The 20,597-nt window shown below is 45.9% G+C and overlaps 1 protein-coding gene across 2 annotated transcripts in view; it reads left to right on the top strand.

Annotated features, from left to right (window-relative positions):
• Nucleotides 1–19,837, top strand: part of LOC144694539 (zinc finger matrin-type protein 4) — a 402,800-nt gene extending 382,963 nt beyond the window's left edge. Inside the window, exons 7-9 of one of the 2 annotated variants that reach the window (XM_078565095.1) lie at nt 11,260–11,653; nt 14,911–14,996; nt 19,211–19,837. In XM_078565095.1, coding sequence (XP_078421221.1) covers nt 11,260–11,653; nt 14,911–14,996; nt 19,211–19,316 — 586 coding nt within the window. In that variant the 3' untranslated portion in view covers nt 19,317–19,837. The remainder of the gene's footprint in view (nt 1–11,259; nt 11,654–14,910; nt 14,997–19,210) is intronic. The other variant, XM_078565096.1, reaches the window with a different exon arrangement.
• The last annotated feature ends 760 nt before the right edge of the window (nt 19,838–20,597 follow it).

The following is a 20,597-nucleotide window of genomic DNA, read 5'->3' as shown; positions in this document are numbered from 1 at the left end:
AAAGTAATTAAAGTAATTAACTGAGCTGCCCATCCGACCTTAAGGTTGGCGGGGGGGGTGCAGGCGAAGAGCCCGGGCAGCCTTCGCATTTTTCGCGAAACCTTATCCACGGGCGGGATGAGGTTTCATGAAGGGTTTAATATTTAAAATAAAATTTTTTGAAATAAGTAATGGACATGTCCCAGCTCATGTGACAGTTTCACATGAGGGGACATGCCCTTAAATTTTTTTCCCACCTTTATTCAAATTTCCATCACTTAAACAAATCTCCCTGAGGCACCTCCGTGCTTCAGGGAGATCTCTGCACTCTTCTGCGCACATGCACGAAAGAGCGCAGGGAATCCACCCACCCCCCCTACCCCTCACCCGCACAGGGGGCAGCGCTCCCGGGCACGCATCACGCTGGGCGGGCCTTAATTGGCCCGCCCATGTAAAATGGCGGCGTGGACCCAATCGGGAGCGCTGATCAGGATCGCGCCCACCCCCCTCCGACAGGGAGAAATTTCTGGCCATGGTATCAGATCCTATGATAGAATTATACTTTACAATATTATTGGACCTCAGCACGGAATTGTATCCAAGCTTGGAATAATACCGTTACATGGAATTGTTCTTTATAATGGAATTGTGGCATATGCCATCACATGACAGTGTACCTGAGCTTGGAATCATACACCAGTATAGCTCTATAATGGGATCGTACCCTGTAATGGAATTGTACCTTATAAAGGAATTGGACCCCAGGATGCAATCATATCCAAAGATGGAATTGGACCCCAGAATGAAACTGCAAGGGGTCATGGAATTTTACCCTAGAAAGGCCTGTTAATCCAGCATGGAACTATTTCCTAGCATAGAAGTGAGTGCCTTTGACAATGGAACAGAGATGTTGAGAAACACAGTAGTGTAAATTGTCTGAGTGCAGTACCCACCTGTGCTGTGCACCATCAAAGACAACATTCATTAGTCTTTAACCTTCACTTCTCTCTACACCTGAATGTTCCCGAATCTAAACCTAAAGACGTGTAAAGCAAGTAGTGATGCTCATCAGAAGTAAGAAGTGAAAGATAATGAGCTCATGTTCACAGTTCTGCTGTGGAAGAGTTCCTGATCTCTGTTGCTACGGGGAGCTGCCGTGCCGAGGTTGGATGACAAATAAGGTACCGAGGGAAATCTCCCAACCTTCCAAAGAAGAGGATAACTGCTCCATAATTACCTCCTGGATGCATTTGGGAGGCAAAACCAGCCACTTGGGAAAAATGCTGGCAGAAACCTGGGACAAAGCTAAGGCGGTGTTCCCTCAGGGTCAGTGCCAGGGCCACTACTTCTGTTTTGAGACATATAAATGACTTGAATATTGGAATACAGAATATAATTACAAAATTTCTCCATGTTACCAAAGTTGGAGGTGTGGCAGACAGTGAGGATGTTCCAAATTGACTGTAGTGGGACAAAGCTACACAGGCCGAATGGGCAGCTAGGATTTAATACGGAGAAGTGCGAGGCGATGTATTTTAGAAGAAGGAATAGGAAGAGGCAATATGGACTTAATGGCACAGTTCTAAAGAGTGTGCAGGGACAGAGGGAGCTGGGGCTCATGTGCATTGATCTTTGAAGGTGGCAGGATGCATTACGAGAGGGATTAGCAAAGCATATGGGATTTTGAGCTTCACAAATTTGCGTACAAATGCAGGAAAGTTATGCTGAACCTTTATGAAGCTGTATAGTTAGGCCCCAACTAGAGTATTATTTCCCATTCTGGTCATCAACTTCAGGAATGATGTGAGGATCCTTGACAGGATGCAGAGGAGATTTACCAGAATGATTCCAAGGATGAGAGAGTTTAGATACCAGATTAGGAAGAAGAAGCGAGTGTTTTCTTCTTTAGACACAATGAGATTGAGGGGAGATTTGATCAAAGTATGCAAGGTTATGATAGGTTTAGATAAGGTCGACAAAGAAAAGCTGTTCCCATTAGCTAATTGTACAGGGACTAAGGGGACAACAGGTTTAAAGTTTTGGGCAAGAGAAGCAGGGGGGATGTGAGGAAGAAATATTTTGCGCAGCGGGTGGTAATGAACTGGAACTTGCTGCCTACAACCATGGCGGAAGTGAAGGCGATGAATGATTTCAAAAGGAAGTTGGGTGATTCCTTGACGGAGTTAAACTTGTAGAGGTACAGGATAGATTAGAATAGATCTAACTGGGTTGCTCTATAGAGAGCCACATGGACTCAATGAGCCAAATAGTTTCCTTCTGTGTCTTAATACCTCTATGGCCAGAATTTTCTGGCCCCTTTGTTCTCGGGCGTGGGCAGACAATGTGGCAAAAAGACCACAAATCAGTTTCACACCATTGTGAAACCAGTTTGCGATCGTCTGCTCCGTCCGTCAATGGTGGGCCACGTTTCCCGCCACCACACATCGGGAACCTAATTTCAATACTTTAGCATCTTATCATAAGCCCTGCTCACCAGAATCATCCCCCACACTGGATCATCTGGGATCACGTCAACTTGTTTCACAACTGTACATAAGGGCTGCACTTCGCTGAGGACTTCCAGGTTTGTTGCCTACCTTGCTTGGGTCGGCACTCACAGTCATCAGCGCCAGGCTTCACAAACAGCACCACATCACTCTTAGGGGGGCTCACGGGCAGATCTCTAACTACCAGATCAGCCATAAGGCGGGGGTGGCGTTTCAATGTCTGCAGGGCTAAGGCTTTCTTGGGGAAAGGGCAGAAGTGGCCTCGGGCAAGGGAAGAGGCTGCAGGGCGAGGGCTGTACTGGGGAAGGGAGGGTATCCCAAAGTGTGTGTAGAGGCACATATTGATCTGTGCGAATGACCTCAAGATGGTGAGGGCTAAGGAGGCAGTCTCCAGAGGAGATGAGGCCAGATGGAGACGTGAGAGAGTGAGTGGTAATGTCCCTTGAGCTGCCAGTGAGTGAGATGCCAGTGAATGTGTGATGGCCTCGTGAGTGTGTGAGTTTAGAGTGATGAGATAGATGCCTTACCCTGGCGGCACGGATGAGATCATTCATCCTCTTTCTGCACTGGATGGCCGACCTCTTCTGTGCAGCATTGGCACTGACCACCTCTGCCACCGCCACCCAAGCCAGAGTGGTGAGACTGATGGGCCTCCTGCGGCCAGAGCGGGAATAGAGGACATCATGCAGCCCTCCACAGTGCCCAAAAGGCATTCCAGGGATGCGTCAGAAAAACAGGGGGGGCTGCAGTCTTCTTGCCTTTCGGGGCCATGTCTTCTGTGCCGCAGCCCTGGGCCGCAAGCATTGGGAGCTGTGCGCACGGCTGCAGTTCAAATATGGCACCCGGAGTGAGGAAGCGGTGAGGTGACAGCATGGCGGGCAAATCAGAGGAAGCCCGCCAACGAGATGGTGTGTTTCCCATGACTGCATAAATAATGAGGCGGGAAGGGGCGATACGACATGAAAACCCGCCATTGCAGCCTGCACTCCTGCTCCCACACTTATAGCAATTCTGGGACAATTCCACCCTATGACTCTAAGGGAAAAATCATAGCTTAAGAAGAGTCAGGGGTGGGGAATGAAAATTGTTGGTAAAAATAAAACTTAATTACCTGCAAATAAACAATGTTACAGGAGGGTCAGATAAAAAGGTCCTGAGCTATTACAGTCATGTTAAATGCACTTTCAAATGTGTAAATGCTATTTAATGACTAAATATAGAAACAAGAGAGCGGATTCATTTAATGACTCAGCAAAACTGTCATGCTAATAATTTGATTGATGCTAATTTAATAATAGTTTCTTCAGCTTCTTGTTTTTCAGACTTACTTAAGTGAAATTTTTATTCCCCCATGACTTCTTTTTGTGATCTTTTTGTTATCCCCATTTGATTAGTCCATAAGACATAGGAGCAGAAATCAGGCCAATCGGCCCATCGAGTCTGCTCCGCCATCCAATCATGGCTGATAAGTTTCTCAACCCCATTCTCACGCATTCTCCCAGTAACCTTTGATCCCCTTACCAATCAAGAACATACCTATCTCGGTCTTAAATACACTCAATGACCTGGCCTCCACAGCCTTCTGTGGCAATGAATTCCATAGATTCACCACTCTCTGGCTAAAGAAGTTTCTCCCCATCTCTGTTCTAAAAGGTCTTCCCTTTACTCTGAGGCTGTGCCCTCGGGTCCTAGTCTCTCCTACTAATGGAAACATCTTCCCCACATCCACTCTATCCAGGCCTTTCAGTATTCTGTAAGTTTCAATCAGATCCCCCCTCATCCTTCTAAACTCCATCGAGTATAGACCCAGAGTCCTCAAACGTTCCTCATATGTTAAGCCTTTCATTCCTGGGATCATTCTCATGAACCTCCTCTGGACCCTCTCCAGGGCCAGCACATCCTTCCTGAGATACGGGGCCCAAAATTGCTCACAATATTCTAAATGTGGTCTGAACAGAGCCTTATAAAGCCTCAGCAGCACATCCCTGCTTTTATATTCTAGTCCTCTCGAAATAAATGGAACATTGCATTTGCCTTCCTAACTACCGACTCAATCTGCAAGTTAACCTTAAGAGAATCCTGGACTAGGACTCCCAAGTCCCTTTGCACTCCAGATTTCTGAATTCTCTGCCCATTTAGAAAATAGTCTATGCCACTATTCTTCCTACCAAAGTGCATGACCTCACACTTCCCCACGTTGTATTCCATCTGCCACTTCGTTGCCCATTCTCCTAACCTGTCCAAATCCTTCTGCAGCCTCCCCGCCTCCTCAATACTACCAATCCTTCCACCTATCTTTGTATCATCTGCAAACTTAGCCAGGATGCCCTCAGTTCCTTCATCTAGATCATTAATGTATAAAGTGAAAAGTTGTGGTCCCAACACTGACCCCTGCAGACCTCCACTAGTCACCGGCCGCCATCCTGAGAAGGACCCCCTTATCCCCACTCTCTGCCTCCTGCCAGACAACCAATCTTCTATCTATGCTAGTACCTTGCCTCTAACACCATGGGCTCTTATCTTACTGAGCAGCCTCCTGTGCGGCACCTTGTCAAAGGCCTTCTGGAAGTCCAAGTAGATAACATCCATTGGCTCTCCTTTGTCTAACCTACTCATTACCTCCTCAAAGAATTCTAACAGATTTGTCAGGCATGACCTCCCCTTGATGAAACCATGCTGACTTTGCCTGATTTTACCTTCCATGCACTTCCAAGTATTCTGAAATCTCATCCTTAATAATGGACTCTAAAATCTTACCAACGTCCGAGGTCAGGCTAATCGGCCTGTAATTTCCCATCTTTTGCCTCACTCCCTTCTTAAACAGGGGGGGTACATTAGCAATTTTCCAGTCCTCTGGGACCCTCCCTGACTCCAATGATTCCTGAAAGATCACCACTAACGCCTCCAGCTATCTCCTTCAGAACTCTGGGGTGTAATCCATCTGGTCCAGGTGATTTATCCACCTTCAGACTTTTCAGTTTTCCTAGCACCTTCTGCTTGGTAATGGCCACCATACTCACCTCTGCCCCCTGACTCTCTTGAACTTTGGGGATGTCACTCATGTCTTCCACTGTGAAGACTGACACAAAGTACCTATTGAGTTCCTCCGCCATTTCTTTGTTCCCCACTACTACTTCTCCAGCGTCATTTTCCAGCGGCCCAATGTCCACTTTTGCCTCTCTCTTACCCTTTATATATCTAAAAAAACTCTTGCAATCTTCTTTTATATTACTGGCTAGTTTACCCTCATATTCAATCTTCTCCCTCCTTATTTCTTTTTTAGTCGTCCTCTGTTGGTCTTTGTAGGCTTCCCAATCCTCTGGTTTCCCACTGCTCTTCGCCACATTGTATGTTTTCTCTTTAGCTTTTATGCTGTCCCTGACGTCCCTGATTTCCTCACCATTTACTCTTTGACTGGGTTTTGCAGGGGCAGAATCAGTCTATACTCTCTGGAGTTTAAAGGCGATCTCTTTAAATTAAGATTCTAAAGAGGCTTTACAGGGTGGATGCTGAGGGGTTATTTTCCCTTGCCGGAGAGTCTAGAACTAGGGTGCATAGTCTCAGGATAAGGGGTCAATTAATACAGTCTGAGATTTAGAGAAATTTCTTCACTCAGAGGGTTGTGAATCTTTGTAATGCTCTACTTCAGAGAGCTCAATCATTGAGTATATTCAAGACTGCGATGGGTAGATTTTTGGGCTTTAGGGAAATCAAGGCACATCGGAATCGAGCAGGAAGGTGAAATTGGGTCAAAGATCAGCAATGAGCTTGTGAAATGGTGGAGCAGGTATGAGGGACCAAGCAGCCTGCTCCAGCTTCCATTTCTTTCGTTTTGTGTTCTCAACCTTCTCAAGCTGCCTCTGTTCACCCATCCTCTCCTCCTCATGACCTCCTTTAGAGGCTTCTCGTTTACTCACTCACCCACCCTCATTCCCACCATTCCACCATGAATGATCATTCATTCATGCAACTGACCCCTGAAGCCCACTGGGTTTACAACAGGTCTTCAACCACATCCAGATTAATCTCTACCTTTGCCTTGTCCCTCTTGCCCTCAAGAAAGACGGAACTCACATTTATACGGCCTCCCTTTTACAAACTCAGGACGTCCCAAAGCACTTTACAACCAATAAACCTGATTTGTGCACAGCAAGCTCCCACAAATAGCAATGAAATAAATGATCAGATGATCAGTTTTAGTGATGTTGAATGAGGGATAAATATTGGCCAGGACACCGGGGGAACTTTCACTGCTCCCTTCCCAAAGTAGAGGCATGGGATCTTTAACATGCACTTTAGACTGTGCCTTGGTTTTACATGTAATCTGAAAGACGATCCCTCTGACAGTGCAGGACTCCCTCAGCACTGCATTGGGAGTGTCAGCCTGGATTTTGTGTTTAAGTCTCAAAATAGGACTTTGATTCAGAGTGATGTGTGCTACCCACTGAGACATGGCTGACACCTTAAAGCTCAAATCCAACCTCCTGTTTAAATGCTTTGATTTTTTTTTCCATTGCATTTGCCTTCCTAACTACCGACTCAACCTGCAAGTTAACCTGCATGGTGTCATGGTTATTTTCGACTAGTAATCTACTCGTCTTGCACTATTAGCCCAAAGACTGTGGGTCCAAATCCCACTGTGGCAGTTTGAGAGCATTAATTCAGTTTTAAATAGCTAGTAGGAATGAAAAGTGGCCATGAATCTGTCAAATTGTCATAAACTCCCCAAATGGTTCACTCATTTCTCTTAAGGGAAGAAAAGCTGCCATCATTACGCAGCCTGGGCCTGTATGTTTTATTCATTTATGGAATGTGGGCGTCGCTCGCTAGGCCAGCAATTATTGCCCATCCCTAATTGCCCTTGGGAAGGTGATGGTGAGCTGCCTTCTTGAACCGCTGCAGTCCCTGTGGTGTAGGTACACCCACAACGCCATTAGGGAGGGAACTCCAGGATTTTAACACAGCAACAGTGAAGGAACAGCAATATATTTCCAAGTCGGGATGGCGAGTTACTTGGAGAGGAACTTTCAGGTGGTGGTGTTCCCATCTATCTGCTGCCCTTGTCCTTCTGGGTGGTAGCGGTCATGGGTTTGGAAGGTGCTGCATAAGAAGCTATGGTGAGTTTCTGCAGTGCATCTTGTAGATGGTACACACTGCTGCCACTATGCATTGGTGGTGGAGGGAGTGAATGTTTGTGTATGGGGTGCCAATCAAGCGGCTGCTTTGTCCTGAATGGTGTCGAGCTTCTTGAATGTTGTTGGAGCTGCACTCATCCAGGCAAATGGAGAGTATTCCAACACACTCCTGACTTGTGCCTTGTAGATTGTGGACAGGCTTTGGGGAGTCAGAAGGTAAGCTACTCACTGCAGAATTCCCAGCCCCTGACCTGCTCTTGTGGCCACAGTATTTATATAGCTAGTCTAGTTCAGTTTCTGGTCAATGGTAACCCCCAAGTTGATAGTGGGTGATTCAGCGATGGTAATGCCATTGAAACTCTTTCGAGTTATCAACAGTCACAGATTGCAACTCTTTCGAGTACAATCACAGTTCTTGATTTCCGGGAGTGGGACATGAACCCACAACCCTCTGATTCAAAGGCGAGGGTGCTATGAACTGAGCCACAGCTGACACCTCGTAATGCCATTGAATGTGGTTTAATTTAACAGCCCTCTGAAGTGGTCTATTAAGTTGTATCAAACTGTTAATGGTTCAAGAAGAAGGCTCACTAGCATCTTCTCAGAGCAATTAGGAATAGGCAATATATGCTGACCTTGTTGCTCACCTCCTGTCAATTACTCCATTAAAAAGCTTGGGTGCTCACAATGGCTATTAACATCCTGGGGTTCACCATTGTCCAGAAACTGAACCAGACTAACCATATAAATACTGTGGCTACAAGAGCAGATCAGAGACTGGGAATTCTGTGGGGAGTATCTCACCTCCTGACTCCCCAAAGCCTATCCACCATCTACAAGGCACAAGTCGGGAGTGTGATGGAATACTCTCCACTTTCCTAGTTGAGTGCAGCTCCAACAATACTCAAGAAGCTTGACACCATCCAGGACAAAGCAGCCTACTTGATTGGCACCCCTTCCACCACCTTAAACATTCACTCCCTCCACCATTGAAGCACAGTGGCAGCAGTATGTATCATCTACAAGATGCACTGCAGCAACTCACCAAGGCTCCGTTGATAGTACCTTCCAAATTCGTGACCTTTACCATGTAGAAGGACAACAGCAACAGATGCATGGGAACACCACCACCTGCGAGTTCCCCTCCAAGCCACTCACCATCCTGAATTGGAAATATATCGCCGTTCCTTCACTGTCACTGAGTCGAGGTCCTGGAACTCCCTTCCTAACAGCACTGTGGATGTACCTACCTCACGTGGACTGCAGTAGTTCAAGAAGACACCTTCTCAAGGGCAATTAGTGATGGGTACCACTTGCCAGTGACGCGCACATGCCGTGAATGAAAATAAACTGTCATGCGCCAATTACCAACCCAGATGAGATGCGCTAACTCAGATGCACTGTGTCGTGCACCCCAGCATGGGTATTGTCCTGCATGTAATCCATGTCTCCTCCTGCATTGCACACACCTGCCCATGTCAGATCCTGTGATCAGATCAGTTGATTTGTTCTTTATCTAACAGTCATTAACAGAAAAACGCTGCACAACACAAAGATGTAACTAGCTGTGTCTTTGATATGTCTGCCAGTAAATCAAAGGCCATGAGATTAAAGATAGGAGTCAATTATTGTGGAGTTGTCACGTATGTCAATGGATTGAAGTGAAAGTGTAGTCAGTCAGAGCAAAGACAAGGCAGAATCTTTTAATTAGACTGTCAGCTGATAATTCAGTTATAGATCGTAAAATTATAAATTGTGTTAAAAGACAGAGGTAACATGTAGGAGGTAGCAAGTCACTCCTTTCTGCTACTGTTTGGATTGTGAGAGTGCCAGGGATGTAGATTTTCAACTTGCTGAATGGGAGCAAATCTTACAAATCAGCCATCTGTTTTAGACACTGCCAGATTCTCAATTAAATTTGAAAGAAACATTTCTATATCTGTAGAGTCTTTCAGGAAGTCCCAAAGCGCTATACAGCCAATGCAGTGCACTCGCTGTTGTAATGTAGGGAACACAGCAGCCAACCTGTGCACAGAAAGCTCCCACAAACAGCAACAGGATAAAATAATCAGGCCATCAGTTTTAGTAACCTTGCTTGAGGGGAAAACGGAATAGGATGATTGGCCGGCTGCTCCCGGGAGGTGGAATTTCCATGCCCGGGGTCCTGGATCCCAGGGAAGACCTGCCATTGCCCAGTTAATTGCCTGATTAGGACTTAATTCGGCAGGCCTTCCCAGGAAGAAGGGACAGGGGGGGCTCTCGCCGACTCTGCAGCTGTCTGGCGAGACCACCACCGCCCCCATTAAATACGGCACTATGTGTTCAAGCCTCTAGAATCGAGTTGAGCCCACAATCTACTGAGTCAGGCAAGGATGCAACCAACCGAGGTAGGATGGAACCGATGGCCTTCTGGTCTCTGGAGCAAGATACCAGTCTCATAAGTGCAAAAAGAAACAAGATTCACAAGGATGATACCAGAATTTAGGGGAGGATTTTTCCCTCGTCGGGCGGGCTCAGCGGGGAACGGTCGGCATGCCAACCACCACACACAATCGAGGCCGGACCACAGTGTCCGCATGCGGCAGCGCTCGGCACTGTCTGTATGGTGGAGGTGGGAGGAGGGCGAGAGTGCAAGTTTACGCACACGCACTGGAAAAGCTCCCCGAGGCACAGAGCTGCCTCAGGGAGATGAAGAGTTTAAAACATTAAAAATAAAGATTTTGAAAATGTTGTAAAACATGTCCCCTCATGAGCAGGGACATGTTATTAATGAAATGTTTTAATTTTTATATAATTTTTAATAGTTGTTGGAAACTTCATCCCGGCCTGTGGATGAGGTTTCCTTAAAAGCCTTTTCGCCTGCCCCGCCAACCGTAAGGTTGGACGGGCAGTGAAAAGTTTAATTCAATTACCTTTTTCATGGCCTTAACAGGCCTTTTAATTGTCAGCAGGCGTGCTGCCGACTCCCGCGCGTGCCCGCTGACCAAAATATCGCACAAGTGCGCGGTGACGCCAGGACGCTCACCCGACATCATCGCGCATCATTTTACATCGGTCGGGCCGGGCGCACACCCGCCCAACGCACGTTATATTCTGGCGTTAGAGTTTATACCCATCGGAAAAGATTAAAAAGGCTAGGTTCCCTTTCCTCCAGAAAAAAAAAAGAGGCTGAGGGATGATAGAAGCCTTTAAGAGAATGAAAAGGTTAAATATGGTGAAAAAATTGAGACTGAAACTAGGGACCATAAATATGAGATAGTCAGTAATAAATTGAATAGGGAATTCGGAAGAAGCTGCTTAGCTGAGAAGATGGTGAAAATGTGGAACTCGTTACCACAGGGAATGGTTGAAGTGAATGGCATCGATGTATTTCGAGAAGCTGACAAACACAGCAAGGGGAAAAGAATAGAAGGATATATTCCGGTAGGAATCAATGAAAAAGGATGAGAGGAGGCACATGTGGAACCTGAAGGTAGACATGGACCAGTTAGGCTGAATGGCCTGTTTCTATGCTGTAGACAAGATGTAACTGAAGGGAATATGTCAAGGCTATTTATTTCCTATTCCTAGTTCATTTTTCTTACTGACTCTCTGGTTTTCTTTATTCCATCTTGATTGGTTTCTTCGTTGTTTCACAGTGATGAGGCGAAGGATGGTGGAGCGACAGAACCCATGGTTCGAGCTGCAGTACGAAGCCGAGGAGAGCGGGGCGAAGATGGCAAGGAGCCATCCCAGGTCACTAGTTGCGATGGGCGGCCAGCCAGAGACAAGAGAAGCTGGAGGGGAGCGCCCCCAGGCTGCGGGCTTCAGTGCGGGGTCAGACAGGGAGACGACAACCCAGTGGGCGGTGACACCAGGCTCCAGGGGCCCAACTCCAGCTGGGAGGAGCGTAGGGAGGCCGGCATCGAGGGGGGCCCAACCGGGCACTGCCAAGCAAGGCTCGGGAGAGAGAAGAGAAGCTGGGGAGCCGCCATGCGGGGCTGGGGAGAGGACCAGGGAAGCTGGCTGGGACTCATCCCAGGTTGTGGAGAGGTAAGAGGCAGCAACAGTTAAACAGAAAGAAAGAAATTGCATTTCTATAGCAGCTTACATGATTTCAGGACATCCCAAAGTGCTTTAAAGCCAATGAATTAGGTTTGAAGTGTTACCACTGTTGGAATGTAGGAAACGCAGCAGCTAAATTGCACATAGCGAGATCCAACAAAATTACGTTAATGACCAAACAATCTGTTTCAGTGATGGTGAATTGAGGGATAAATATTGGTCCGGAGTCTGGGAAAAGCTCTCCTGCTCTTCTTCACAATAGTGCCACAGGTTTTTTTATGTCCAGCAGAGAGAGCAGGCGTTTTGATGCTTCATCTGAAAGGCTGCAGCTCTGCCATTGCAGCTCTCCTCAGTACTGCACTGGGAGCATCTGCTTAGTGTTCAAGTACAAATAGTCAGGAGGGGCAAAGAGACTGTATGAAAATAGATGAATGATTAATGGAAAAGGGAAGCCAAAAGACTTTTCTAAGCAAGTAAATAGTACAAAGGTAGTCAAAGGAAGGGTGGGGATGGTTAAGGGACCAAGAAAGAGATTTCCTTCAAAAGATACTAAATGAGTACTTTGCATCTGTCTTTACAGGGTAAGAGGATGCTGCCAATGTTGCAGTAAAGGAGGAGGCAGTAGCGATATTGGATAAGATAAAAATAGATAGAGCAAAGAATTTACAGGTTGGCAGTCTGAAAAAAGAAAAGTCACCCAGCCTCGTTGGGATGCATCTTAGTTTATTGGGGGAACCAAGGGTGGAAAATGCAGAAGGAATCTTCCAATCCTCTTTGAACATGGGAGTGGTGCCAGAGAACGAGAGTGTTGCAAATATTACACCTGTTTGAAAAAAGGGAGAGGGATAAACCTAACTACAGGCCATTCAACCTAGTGTCGGTGGTGGGGAAATCCAGGGCAAAATGAATTGGCATTTAGAAAAGATGGGGTTATTTAACGAAATTCAGCATGGATTTGTTAAAGGCAAATCGTATTTGACTAACTTGATGAAATAGCAGAGAGGGCTGATGGATGCAGTGCAGTTGATGTTGTGTATATGGACTTTCAAGGGGCATTTGACATGGCACTAGACCAACTTATAGACTGGACAGTTAATTGATAAGTGAGCATTAACGTAGATACATATGAGATGAGGCACTTTGGTAAGAAAAATAGAAACATCACCAACACCTTATAAAATAAGAAACTCAATAGGGTAGAAGAGCAAAGGGATCTAGGGACACAGGTGAACAAATCACAAAAAGCAGCATCTCAGGTCAGAAAAGCAAGACAAATGCTAACGAGGCTTTGGGATTTATTTCCAGGGGTATGGAACTTAAATGTAGTGAAGTTAAACTTGTATAGAACTCTGGTTAGACCACATTTAGGGTACAAGTACTGTGTACAGTTCTGGTCTCCATAATGTAAGAAATATCTTAAACTGCTGTCCATCACTATCCACTATCCAGGATGTGATGCACAATCCTATGTACTCTGTACAACAGAACACAGCAGCAGTCCAACAGGTACTATTTACATAGCCTCTCAGTTACCATTGTCTGTATATAGTCTTCAAATAAAGAACCCACATTATTTTTCTCCCAATCCTTGTTGTATGGTTGATATGTTTGTGCTAAACAGGAGAACGCAACAGAAAGAGTTTCAACCATGTTGCTTAAACTCTTCCCTCTAACTAGAGGCCTGTAGGTGACTCCCTCCCCTCTTTGAAAGACACACAGCATCGACTCCAGCAGAATGCCGGAGATCAGGTGTCACAATCTCTCACACCGCAGCCACTATCAATGAGTTCAGCTAAAACTTCCCAGGTGGACTTACAAGGGAAATGAAGCAATAATTCCATATCAGGATGAACCAGAATCCCAGGCAGAGCAAATATGTTGCAGAGTCGGCCATTTCTCAGTCCCTGAAATGTTGCAGTGTCGTAAATCTGTAGCCTCAGCTGAGATAAAGGCCAAGGGTGAGTTTCTCTATCCAGTGAATTCAATTAAAATTATTGACTTTTTTTTATATCTTCATTACATCTCTCTTCATCAACCTGAAGGGTGGTGGGTCAGGGAAATGGAACATTGTACAACTCTTCACCCAGTGAACATGCCAAGCACTTCAAGATCACGAGCAGAGTAGGTCATATCCAGTGTAAATGGAGCTCAATATTGTCGTGCCATACTGAACTCAATAACAGCCACACTTACACACATAGAATTATATATAATTTGAAACGCAGGAAGAGGTCATTCACCACCCCTCCCCAACTAGTGCATGCTAGTGTTTGTGCTGCACACAAATCTCCTCCCATTCCTCTTCATTTCACCCCATCTGCATTTCCTTCTATTCCTTTCTCCCTCATGTATTTATCCAACTTCCCCTTAAATGCATCTATGCTATTCACCTCACCAATCCCTCACCAATCCCTGTGGTGACAAATACCACATTCTCACCACTCTCTAAGTAAAGAGGTTTCCTGATTGGATTTATTACAGACTATCTTGTATTTATGGCCCCTTGTTTTGGTCTCCCCCATAAGTGGAAACACCCTCTCCGCATCTATTCTGTCAAACATTTTCATAATCTTGAAGATGCCAATTAGGTCACCTCTCAGCTTCTTGTTGCCAGAGTAAAGAGCCCAGCCTGTTTAGTCTTTCCTGTTAGTTATAACTTCTCAGTTCTGGCACCGTCCTCGGGAGTCTTTTTTGCACCTTCACCAGTGCTTCAATACCCTTTTTGTAAGATGGAGACCAGGCCTGTGCACAGTACTCCAAGTGTAGCCAGACCAAGTTTAATGTAACATCCCTGCCTTTCAATTACCTCTAGAAATGAACACCAGTGGTTCGTTTGCATTTTTATTACCGCAATGTGTCATAAAGCCTTTCACAAGACAGGAGAGAAACTAAACCCTGAGCAGAGAGTGGAAGCAACCCAGAAACTTCAAGGTTGGGGAAGTCCAGAAGCCCTTCTAGCCTGGCTTCATAATATCCTATTCGTTCTATCTGGTGTGTGGCTCTAGAAAGTACTTGCCCATGTTTGCCTTGGAGATCTATATAACTTGCGTCTGCAACTTGCCTCAGTAAGCTGTTCAGATAACCAGCCACCCTCTCACTGTCCATCGACAGCTCTGTGCCTGCCTATTACATCTGCAGTCTTCTCATTTCCAAGAAAAGGTTCCCATATCTTTGACCATTCCCATATGCTGTATTTTCCAACCTCCCTGCATCATTTTAGCCACTCTTTTTTGTACCTTTTCCAGCTCGACTCCATCCTTGCTGTGGTGTGGAGTCCAAAATGGCACATAGTTCTCCAGATGTTTCCTCACCAATGCCCAGTTGTACAATGGTAGGTTTACTGCCTTTGATCTACTCTTCATTCATCTTTTTATGTTGAACAACTTTCCTCTTTTGGACAGCTGCCAGACATTAACTTCATGTGTTGAGGGGTCAGTTGTTTTTTTTTCATTCGTTCCTGGGATGTGGACATCATTGGCAAGGCCAGCATTTATTGCCCATCTCTAATTGCCCTTGAGAAGGTGGTGGTGAGTCGCCACCTTAAACCGCTGCAGTCCATGTGGTGTAGATAGACCCACAGTGCTGTTAGGAAGGGAGTTCCAGGATTTTGACCCAGTGACAGTGAAGGAACGACGATATATTTCCAGTCAGGATGGTGAGTGGCTTGGAGGGGAACTTACAGGTGGTGGTGTTCCCATGTGTTTGCTGCCCTTGTCCTTCTAGGTGGTAGAGGTCACGGGTTTGGAAGGTGCTGTCAAAGGAGCCTTGGTGAGTTGCTACAGTGCATCTTGTAGATGGTACACACTGCTGCTACTGTGTGTCGGTGGTGGATGTTAATGATGGTGGATGGGGCGCAGATCAAGTGGGCTGCTTTGTCCTGGATGGTGTTGAGTTTCTTGAGTGTTGTTGGAGCTGCACCCATCCAGGAAAGTGGAGAGTATTCCATCACACCTGACCTGTGCCTTGTAGATGGTGGACAGGTTTTGGGGAATCAGGAGGTGAGTTACTCGCCGCAGAATTTTCAGCCTCAGACTTGCTCTTGGAGCCACAGTATTTCTATGGCCCCAAGATCCTTGTCCTGATTTTTCTGGGTCATATTTTCCATTAACCCTGTAAAGCATTTGCCATTTCTTTGTCTCCAAATGTATTAGTTTACAATTCTCTAACATTAAACTACATCTGCCAGTTGCCTGCCCATTTTTCTAAACAAGCTTAGTATTCCTGTAGTTTCTCTCCATCCTCCTCTGTATTAACTATGACCATTACCACTTTACTGCTACTGTTCTACTATGACTACCACTACTATCACTCTACTACTGACTAATACTACTGCTACTACTGCTCATCAGCCCAGCAAAAGTACTGGGTGCTTATACTCACAGTTAGTCCCAGTGACTGAGCCATGTCTCAAAAGCGGCTCCAACTACCACAGCCAAGGAGGAATTGGAGAGGAATGGATTGCTCTGGGGGTGGGGGAAGGTTGCTGGGGAGGCTACAGAGATAGGGAGGGGCAAGGTTTGTGGGGCTGGAGGAGGTTACAGAGATGGGGAGGGGCAAGGGTTTTAGGGCTTGGGAGGTTACAGAATTAAAGAGGGGTGAGTGTTGTAGGGCTGGAAGAGGTTATAGAGTTAGGGAGGGGGTGAGGTTTGTAGAGCTGGAGAAGATCACAGTAAAGGGAGGAGGTTACAGAGAAAGGGAGGAGTTAGGGTTGTAGGGCTGGAGGTGGTTACAGAGATAGGGGCGAGGGTTGTAGGGCTGGGGGAGGTTACAGAGATAGGGAGGGGGCAAGGGTTATAGGCTGGAAGAGGTTACAGAGATCGGGAGGGATGAGGGTTGTAGGCTGGTGGATGTTACAGAGATAGGGAGGGGCGAGGGTTGTAAGGTGGGAGGAGGTTACAGAGATAGGGAGGAGTGAGGGTTGTAGGGCTGGAGGAGGTTACAGAGTTAAGGAGGGGTGAGGGCTGTAGGGCTGGAGGTGGTTACAGAGATAGGGAGGAGCGAGGATTGTAGGACTGGAGGAGGTTACAGAGATAGGGAGGGTGTGAGGGTTAGAGCACTGGAAGTTACAGAGATAGGGAGGGTGTGAGGGTTATAGGACTGGAGCAGGTTACAGAGATAGGAGGGTGTGAGAGTTATAGGACTGGAAGTTACAGAGATAGGGAGGGTGTGAGGGTTATAGGACTGGAAGTTACAGAGATAGGGAGTGTGTGAGGGTTATAGGACTGGAGCAGGTTACAGAGATAGGAAGGGTGTGAGGTTTATAGGCTGGAAGAGTTACAGAGGATCGAAAGCTGAGGATGGGAATTTTGAATCTGAGGCATGGAGGCAGCAGGAGCCAATGCTGGTGTGTGAGCATAGGGGTCATGGCTGAGCAGAATTACTGACACATAGGATACAGCAGCAAAGGTTCTGCTGCGTTGGGTGAAGGATTTGAGGATGAACAAGGGAACATTGGAGTAGTTGAGTCTGGAGGTGGCAGAGGTGTTGATGAGGATTTCAGTTGCCCATGAGTTGAAGGTGGGGGAAGAGGCTGGACATGTTATGGAGGTAGAATTAGGTGGATTTTATGATGGACAGGATACAGGTTTGGAAGCTCAGCTTGAGATCAAAAAGGATGCAAACAATCTGGGTTCATGTGAGACCCAGAGCACATAGATTTAATGTGATTGGCAAAAGAACCAAAGGCAACATAAGGAAAAAGTTTCTTGCGCAACGAGTGATTATGACCTGGAATTCACTGACTCGAAGGGTGGTGGAAGCAGCTTAATTTGTGACTCTCAAAATGGAAGTAGTGAAGTATGTGATCGGAAAGAAATCACAAGGCTATGGGTAAAAGACGGGAGTGGGAAACTTGCTCTTGCAGAGAACCCACTTCGGATCAGCAGACTGAATGGCCTCCTTTTGTGCTGTAACCATCCTATCATTCTATGAGATATTGGTCGAGGTGAGGGATGGGTAAGGGCACCAGCAAATAATAATTCACCTAACTTGCTGTTTGTGGGATCTTGCTGTGCTAAAAACTGACTGCCAAGTTTTTCCTACATAATAACTGTATAATTAGTAAGTAATTCACTTGATGTCTTGGAAACACAACAAGGTGCTTTATAAATGCACATCATTCGTCTCTGAGATCAAATTCCTTTCCTTGTCCAGATTGATTCTCATCTTGGGATCAATTGGAAATTTGGGTCAGCAAGATATTTCTGTAAATTGATCTCATTGTAGCTAAGTAGGAGTTGGTTAATTGATGGGAAAGATTAGAGACTTGTTATTTGGGAGCTGGAGAGATTCCAGGCAGTGTCATTGCAATGCAAGCATCAATTGACTGAATAATGGATGAAGACTCACTGTTGGAGGGATCTATTGCTGATCTGTCTGTGGATAATTGCGACAATGGTGTAAAGCAACCTTGTGCGCTGGAAAAACACCAGTGACCAGAGAAGCTAAAACATTCTATTCCCTTTTCTCTTCATCCATGGGAGCATCCTCGTACAAGTTTCACACCTTATATTGTGATTTTTCAAACCCTTGCTTTTTGATTGTCATGTCCATGGCAGATAAGAGTTGTTGAATGGCCTTCCTGGAGGCTGTAAGTAAATCCCTATCTAGCCCACCATGAGGCACTGGTCAGCCATCACCCTTCCTTCTGGTTCCTCTCATAACCTGGAAACATCGGTGACGGGGAAATCTGTTGTGGGGGGGGAGTCCTGTAATGGACAAAGAACCTGGCAAGGCTGGGGATGTGGTGGCTTTACCTATTTTATCTGTGGAGAGGAGTATTGCAGCCTAATCATATTGTCCCTTGACGTCCACGGCCATGTATGTTCCCAAAACGAACACTGGATAGTGATCAACAACAAGAATCCTCACTATTCAGTTCACATGGCAACTCACCAAGGTTTCTTCAATACCATCCCCAAACCCATCTCCTCTACTGTCCAGAAGAACAAGGGCAGCAGACACATGGGAACACCAATATTGCAATTTCCCCTGCCAGCCACACACCATCGTGACTTGGAACTATATTGCCATTCCTGCACTGTCACTAGGTCAAAATGGTGGAATCCTTTCCTTAACAGCACTGTGGATGGATCTACACCACACTGGCTACAGCGCTTCAAGAAGGCAGCTCACCACCACCTTCTCAAGAGCTATTAAGGGATGGGCAACAAATGCTGACTCCAATGACACTCATGAATGACATTCCCATGAATGAATAAAAAAGACGTAGCCCCCACTCCCAACCCACCCACATTCCATCCCAGCTAAGCAGAGCTGACAAGATCAGAGGAATCACTAGTCAAGGACAGACATAAAGTCCTTCTAGTTTAGCTTCCACCATCTGGTAGTGACATGATACGATGATAATGTTGACAGATCGTGGCAATCTATCTCGATGTATTAGTCTACAGTACTGATTAGGAATGAACCCGGTCTGTATAACTCAAGTACCACACTTGGTCCTATGTATTTGCCAACTCCTTTCCTAATTTTCTCCCACCTCCATTAAAATATCTTTTCCTTCCTCTCCTTTCTGTATTTCAGCCTCAGGCAGCAGCAGTGGGCGGCTGCTCTTACTACCAATAGGAGCTCACTGCAATCGTCTTGGACCAGGGACGAAGAAAGAGAATCATGTCCCGTGTCTCGATGACTCTCAAGCGCTGAAGAACCTTCTTTTCAAAGATGGGGATGGAATATGGGGGGCTGTGCCCCGAAAACAGAGGCTGGGGATCTTCAGGCTGAACACTGACTCATTGGGAACAAACAGAATCTTTAATTTACTGTGTACAGGTTAAAAGTGTCACAATAAATGTATTTTTTCAGATGGGGATGCTGAAATAATACATTAACCATTCGACGTGAAAATCCAATCATTTATATTGTGTTTCCAATGAAACCTGTAGCAATTGATATCTGAGCCCTTCTACAATAGAACATTCATTATTAATCATTATGTCAGGAACCTTCCTACTGGATAATCACAGAATCATATAGCCCGGAAGGAGGCCATTTGGCCCATCATGCCAGCTCTTTGAAAGAGCTATCCAATTAGCCCCACTCCCTGCCCCCCACCTCTTCTCATTCCCCGGAGCCCTGTGCATTTTCCTTTTCAAATACTTATCCAATTCCCTTTTGAAAGTTACTGTTAAATTTGCTTCCACCACCTTTCCAGGCAGCATGACAACTTGCTACGTAAATAAAAATTCTCCTCGTTCCACCTCCCCCCACCCCCCCCACCCCCCACCCCGCCTCTACTCCCCACCCCCCGGCATTTTTGTCAATTATTTTAAATCTGTGTCCTCTGGTTACTAGCCCTCCTCTAGTGGATATTGTCAGATTATTGAGTGAACCTACTCGTTTGGACAGCAATTATCTTTTGAAAACACAAATAACATAGATCACTAATAGGACATCATGTTGTTTGGCTTCCTACGCAAGGTTCTGCCAAATTGGCAAGTGGATAATTGGAGCACAGGTGATAATATTTCAATTGTAATTTCTCTCTGTGAATGTCATTCCCACATTCTGAAATGCTCCCCATATCACCAGGAAGTTATCACTGGAATAGTAAAGCACTGCTGTTATTCATTGTTTTTATTGAAAGATGTTTGGGGAATAAGAATCAGAATAAGTATTGCCACCATAGTGTCAGCTAATGAATTGGAGCCAGGGTGGGAACTCTACCAGGACTCGGAGCAACCAGAATCGATTTCAAGAGAGACTCAACAAACTCCAGCTACAACAAACTGTAACAGACAGAACTCATGACTGAAGCTACGATAATAGCCCGGAATTTCACCTGGTCAGGATGACTCGGGAACCCTTTGAAAATGGCAGGCAGGTCCCGATTCCAGGGTTCCCGACCCCATTCCCGGACTGTCTGGTTTTTGGGAGTGCCTTTAAAGGGTACGGGCTGGTTCCTGTCAAAAGC

Source organism: Cetorhinus maximus, chromosome 20 (assembly GCF_964194155.1).
Source record: "Cetorhinus maximus chromosome 20, sCetMax3.hap1.1, whole genome shotgun sequence".
Classification (NCBI taxonomy): domain Eukaryota; kingdom Metazoa; phylum Chordata; class Chondrichthyes; order Lamniformes; family Cetorhinidae; genus Cetorhinus; species Cetorhinus maximus.
The sequence above is the reverse complement of the archived record's forward strand: the minus strand, read 5'-3'. Positions and strand labels throughout refer to the sequence as shown.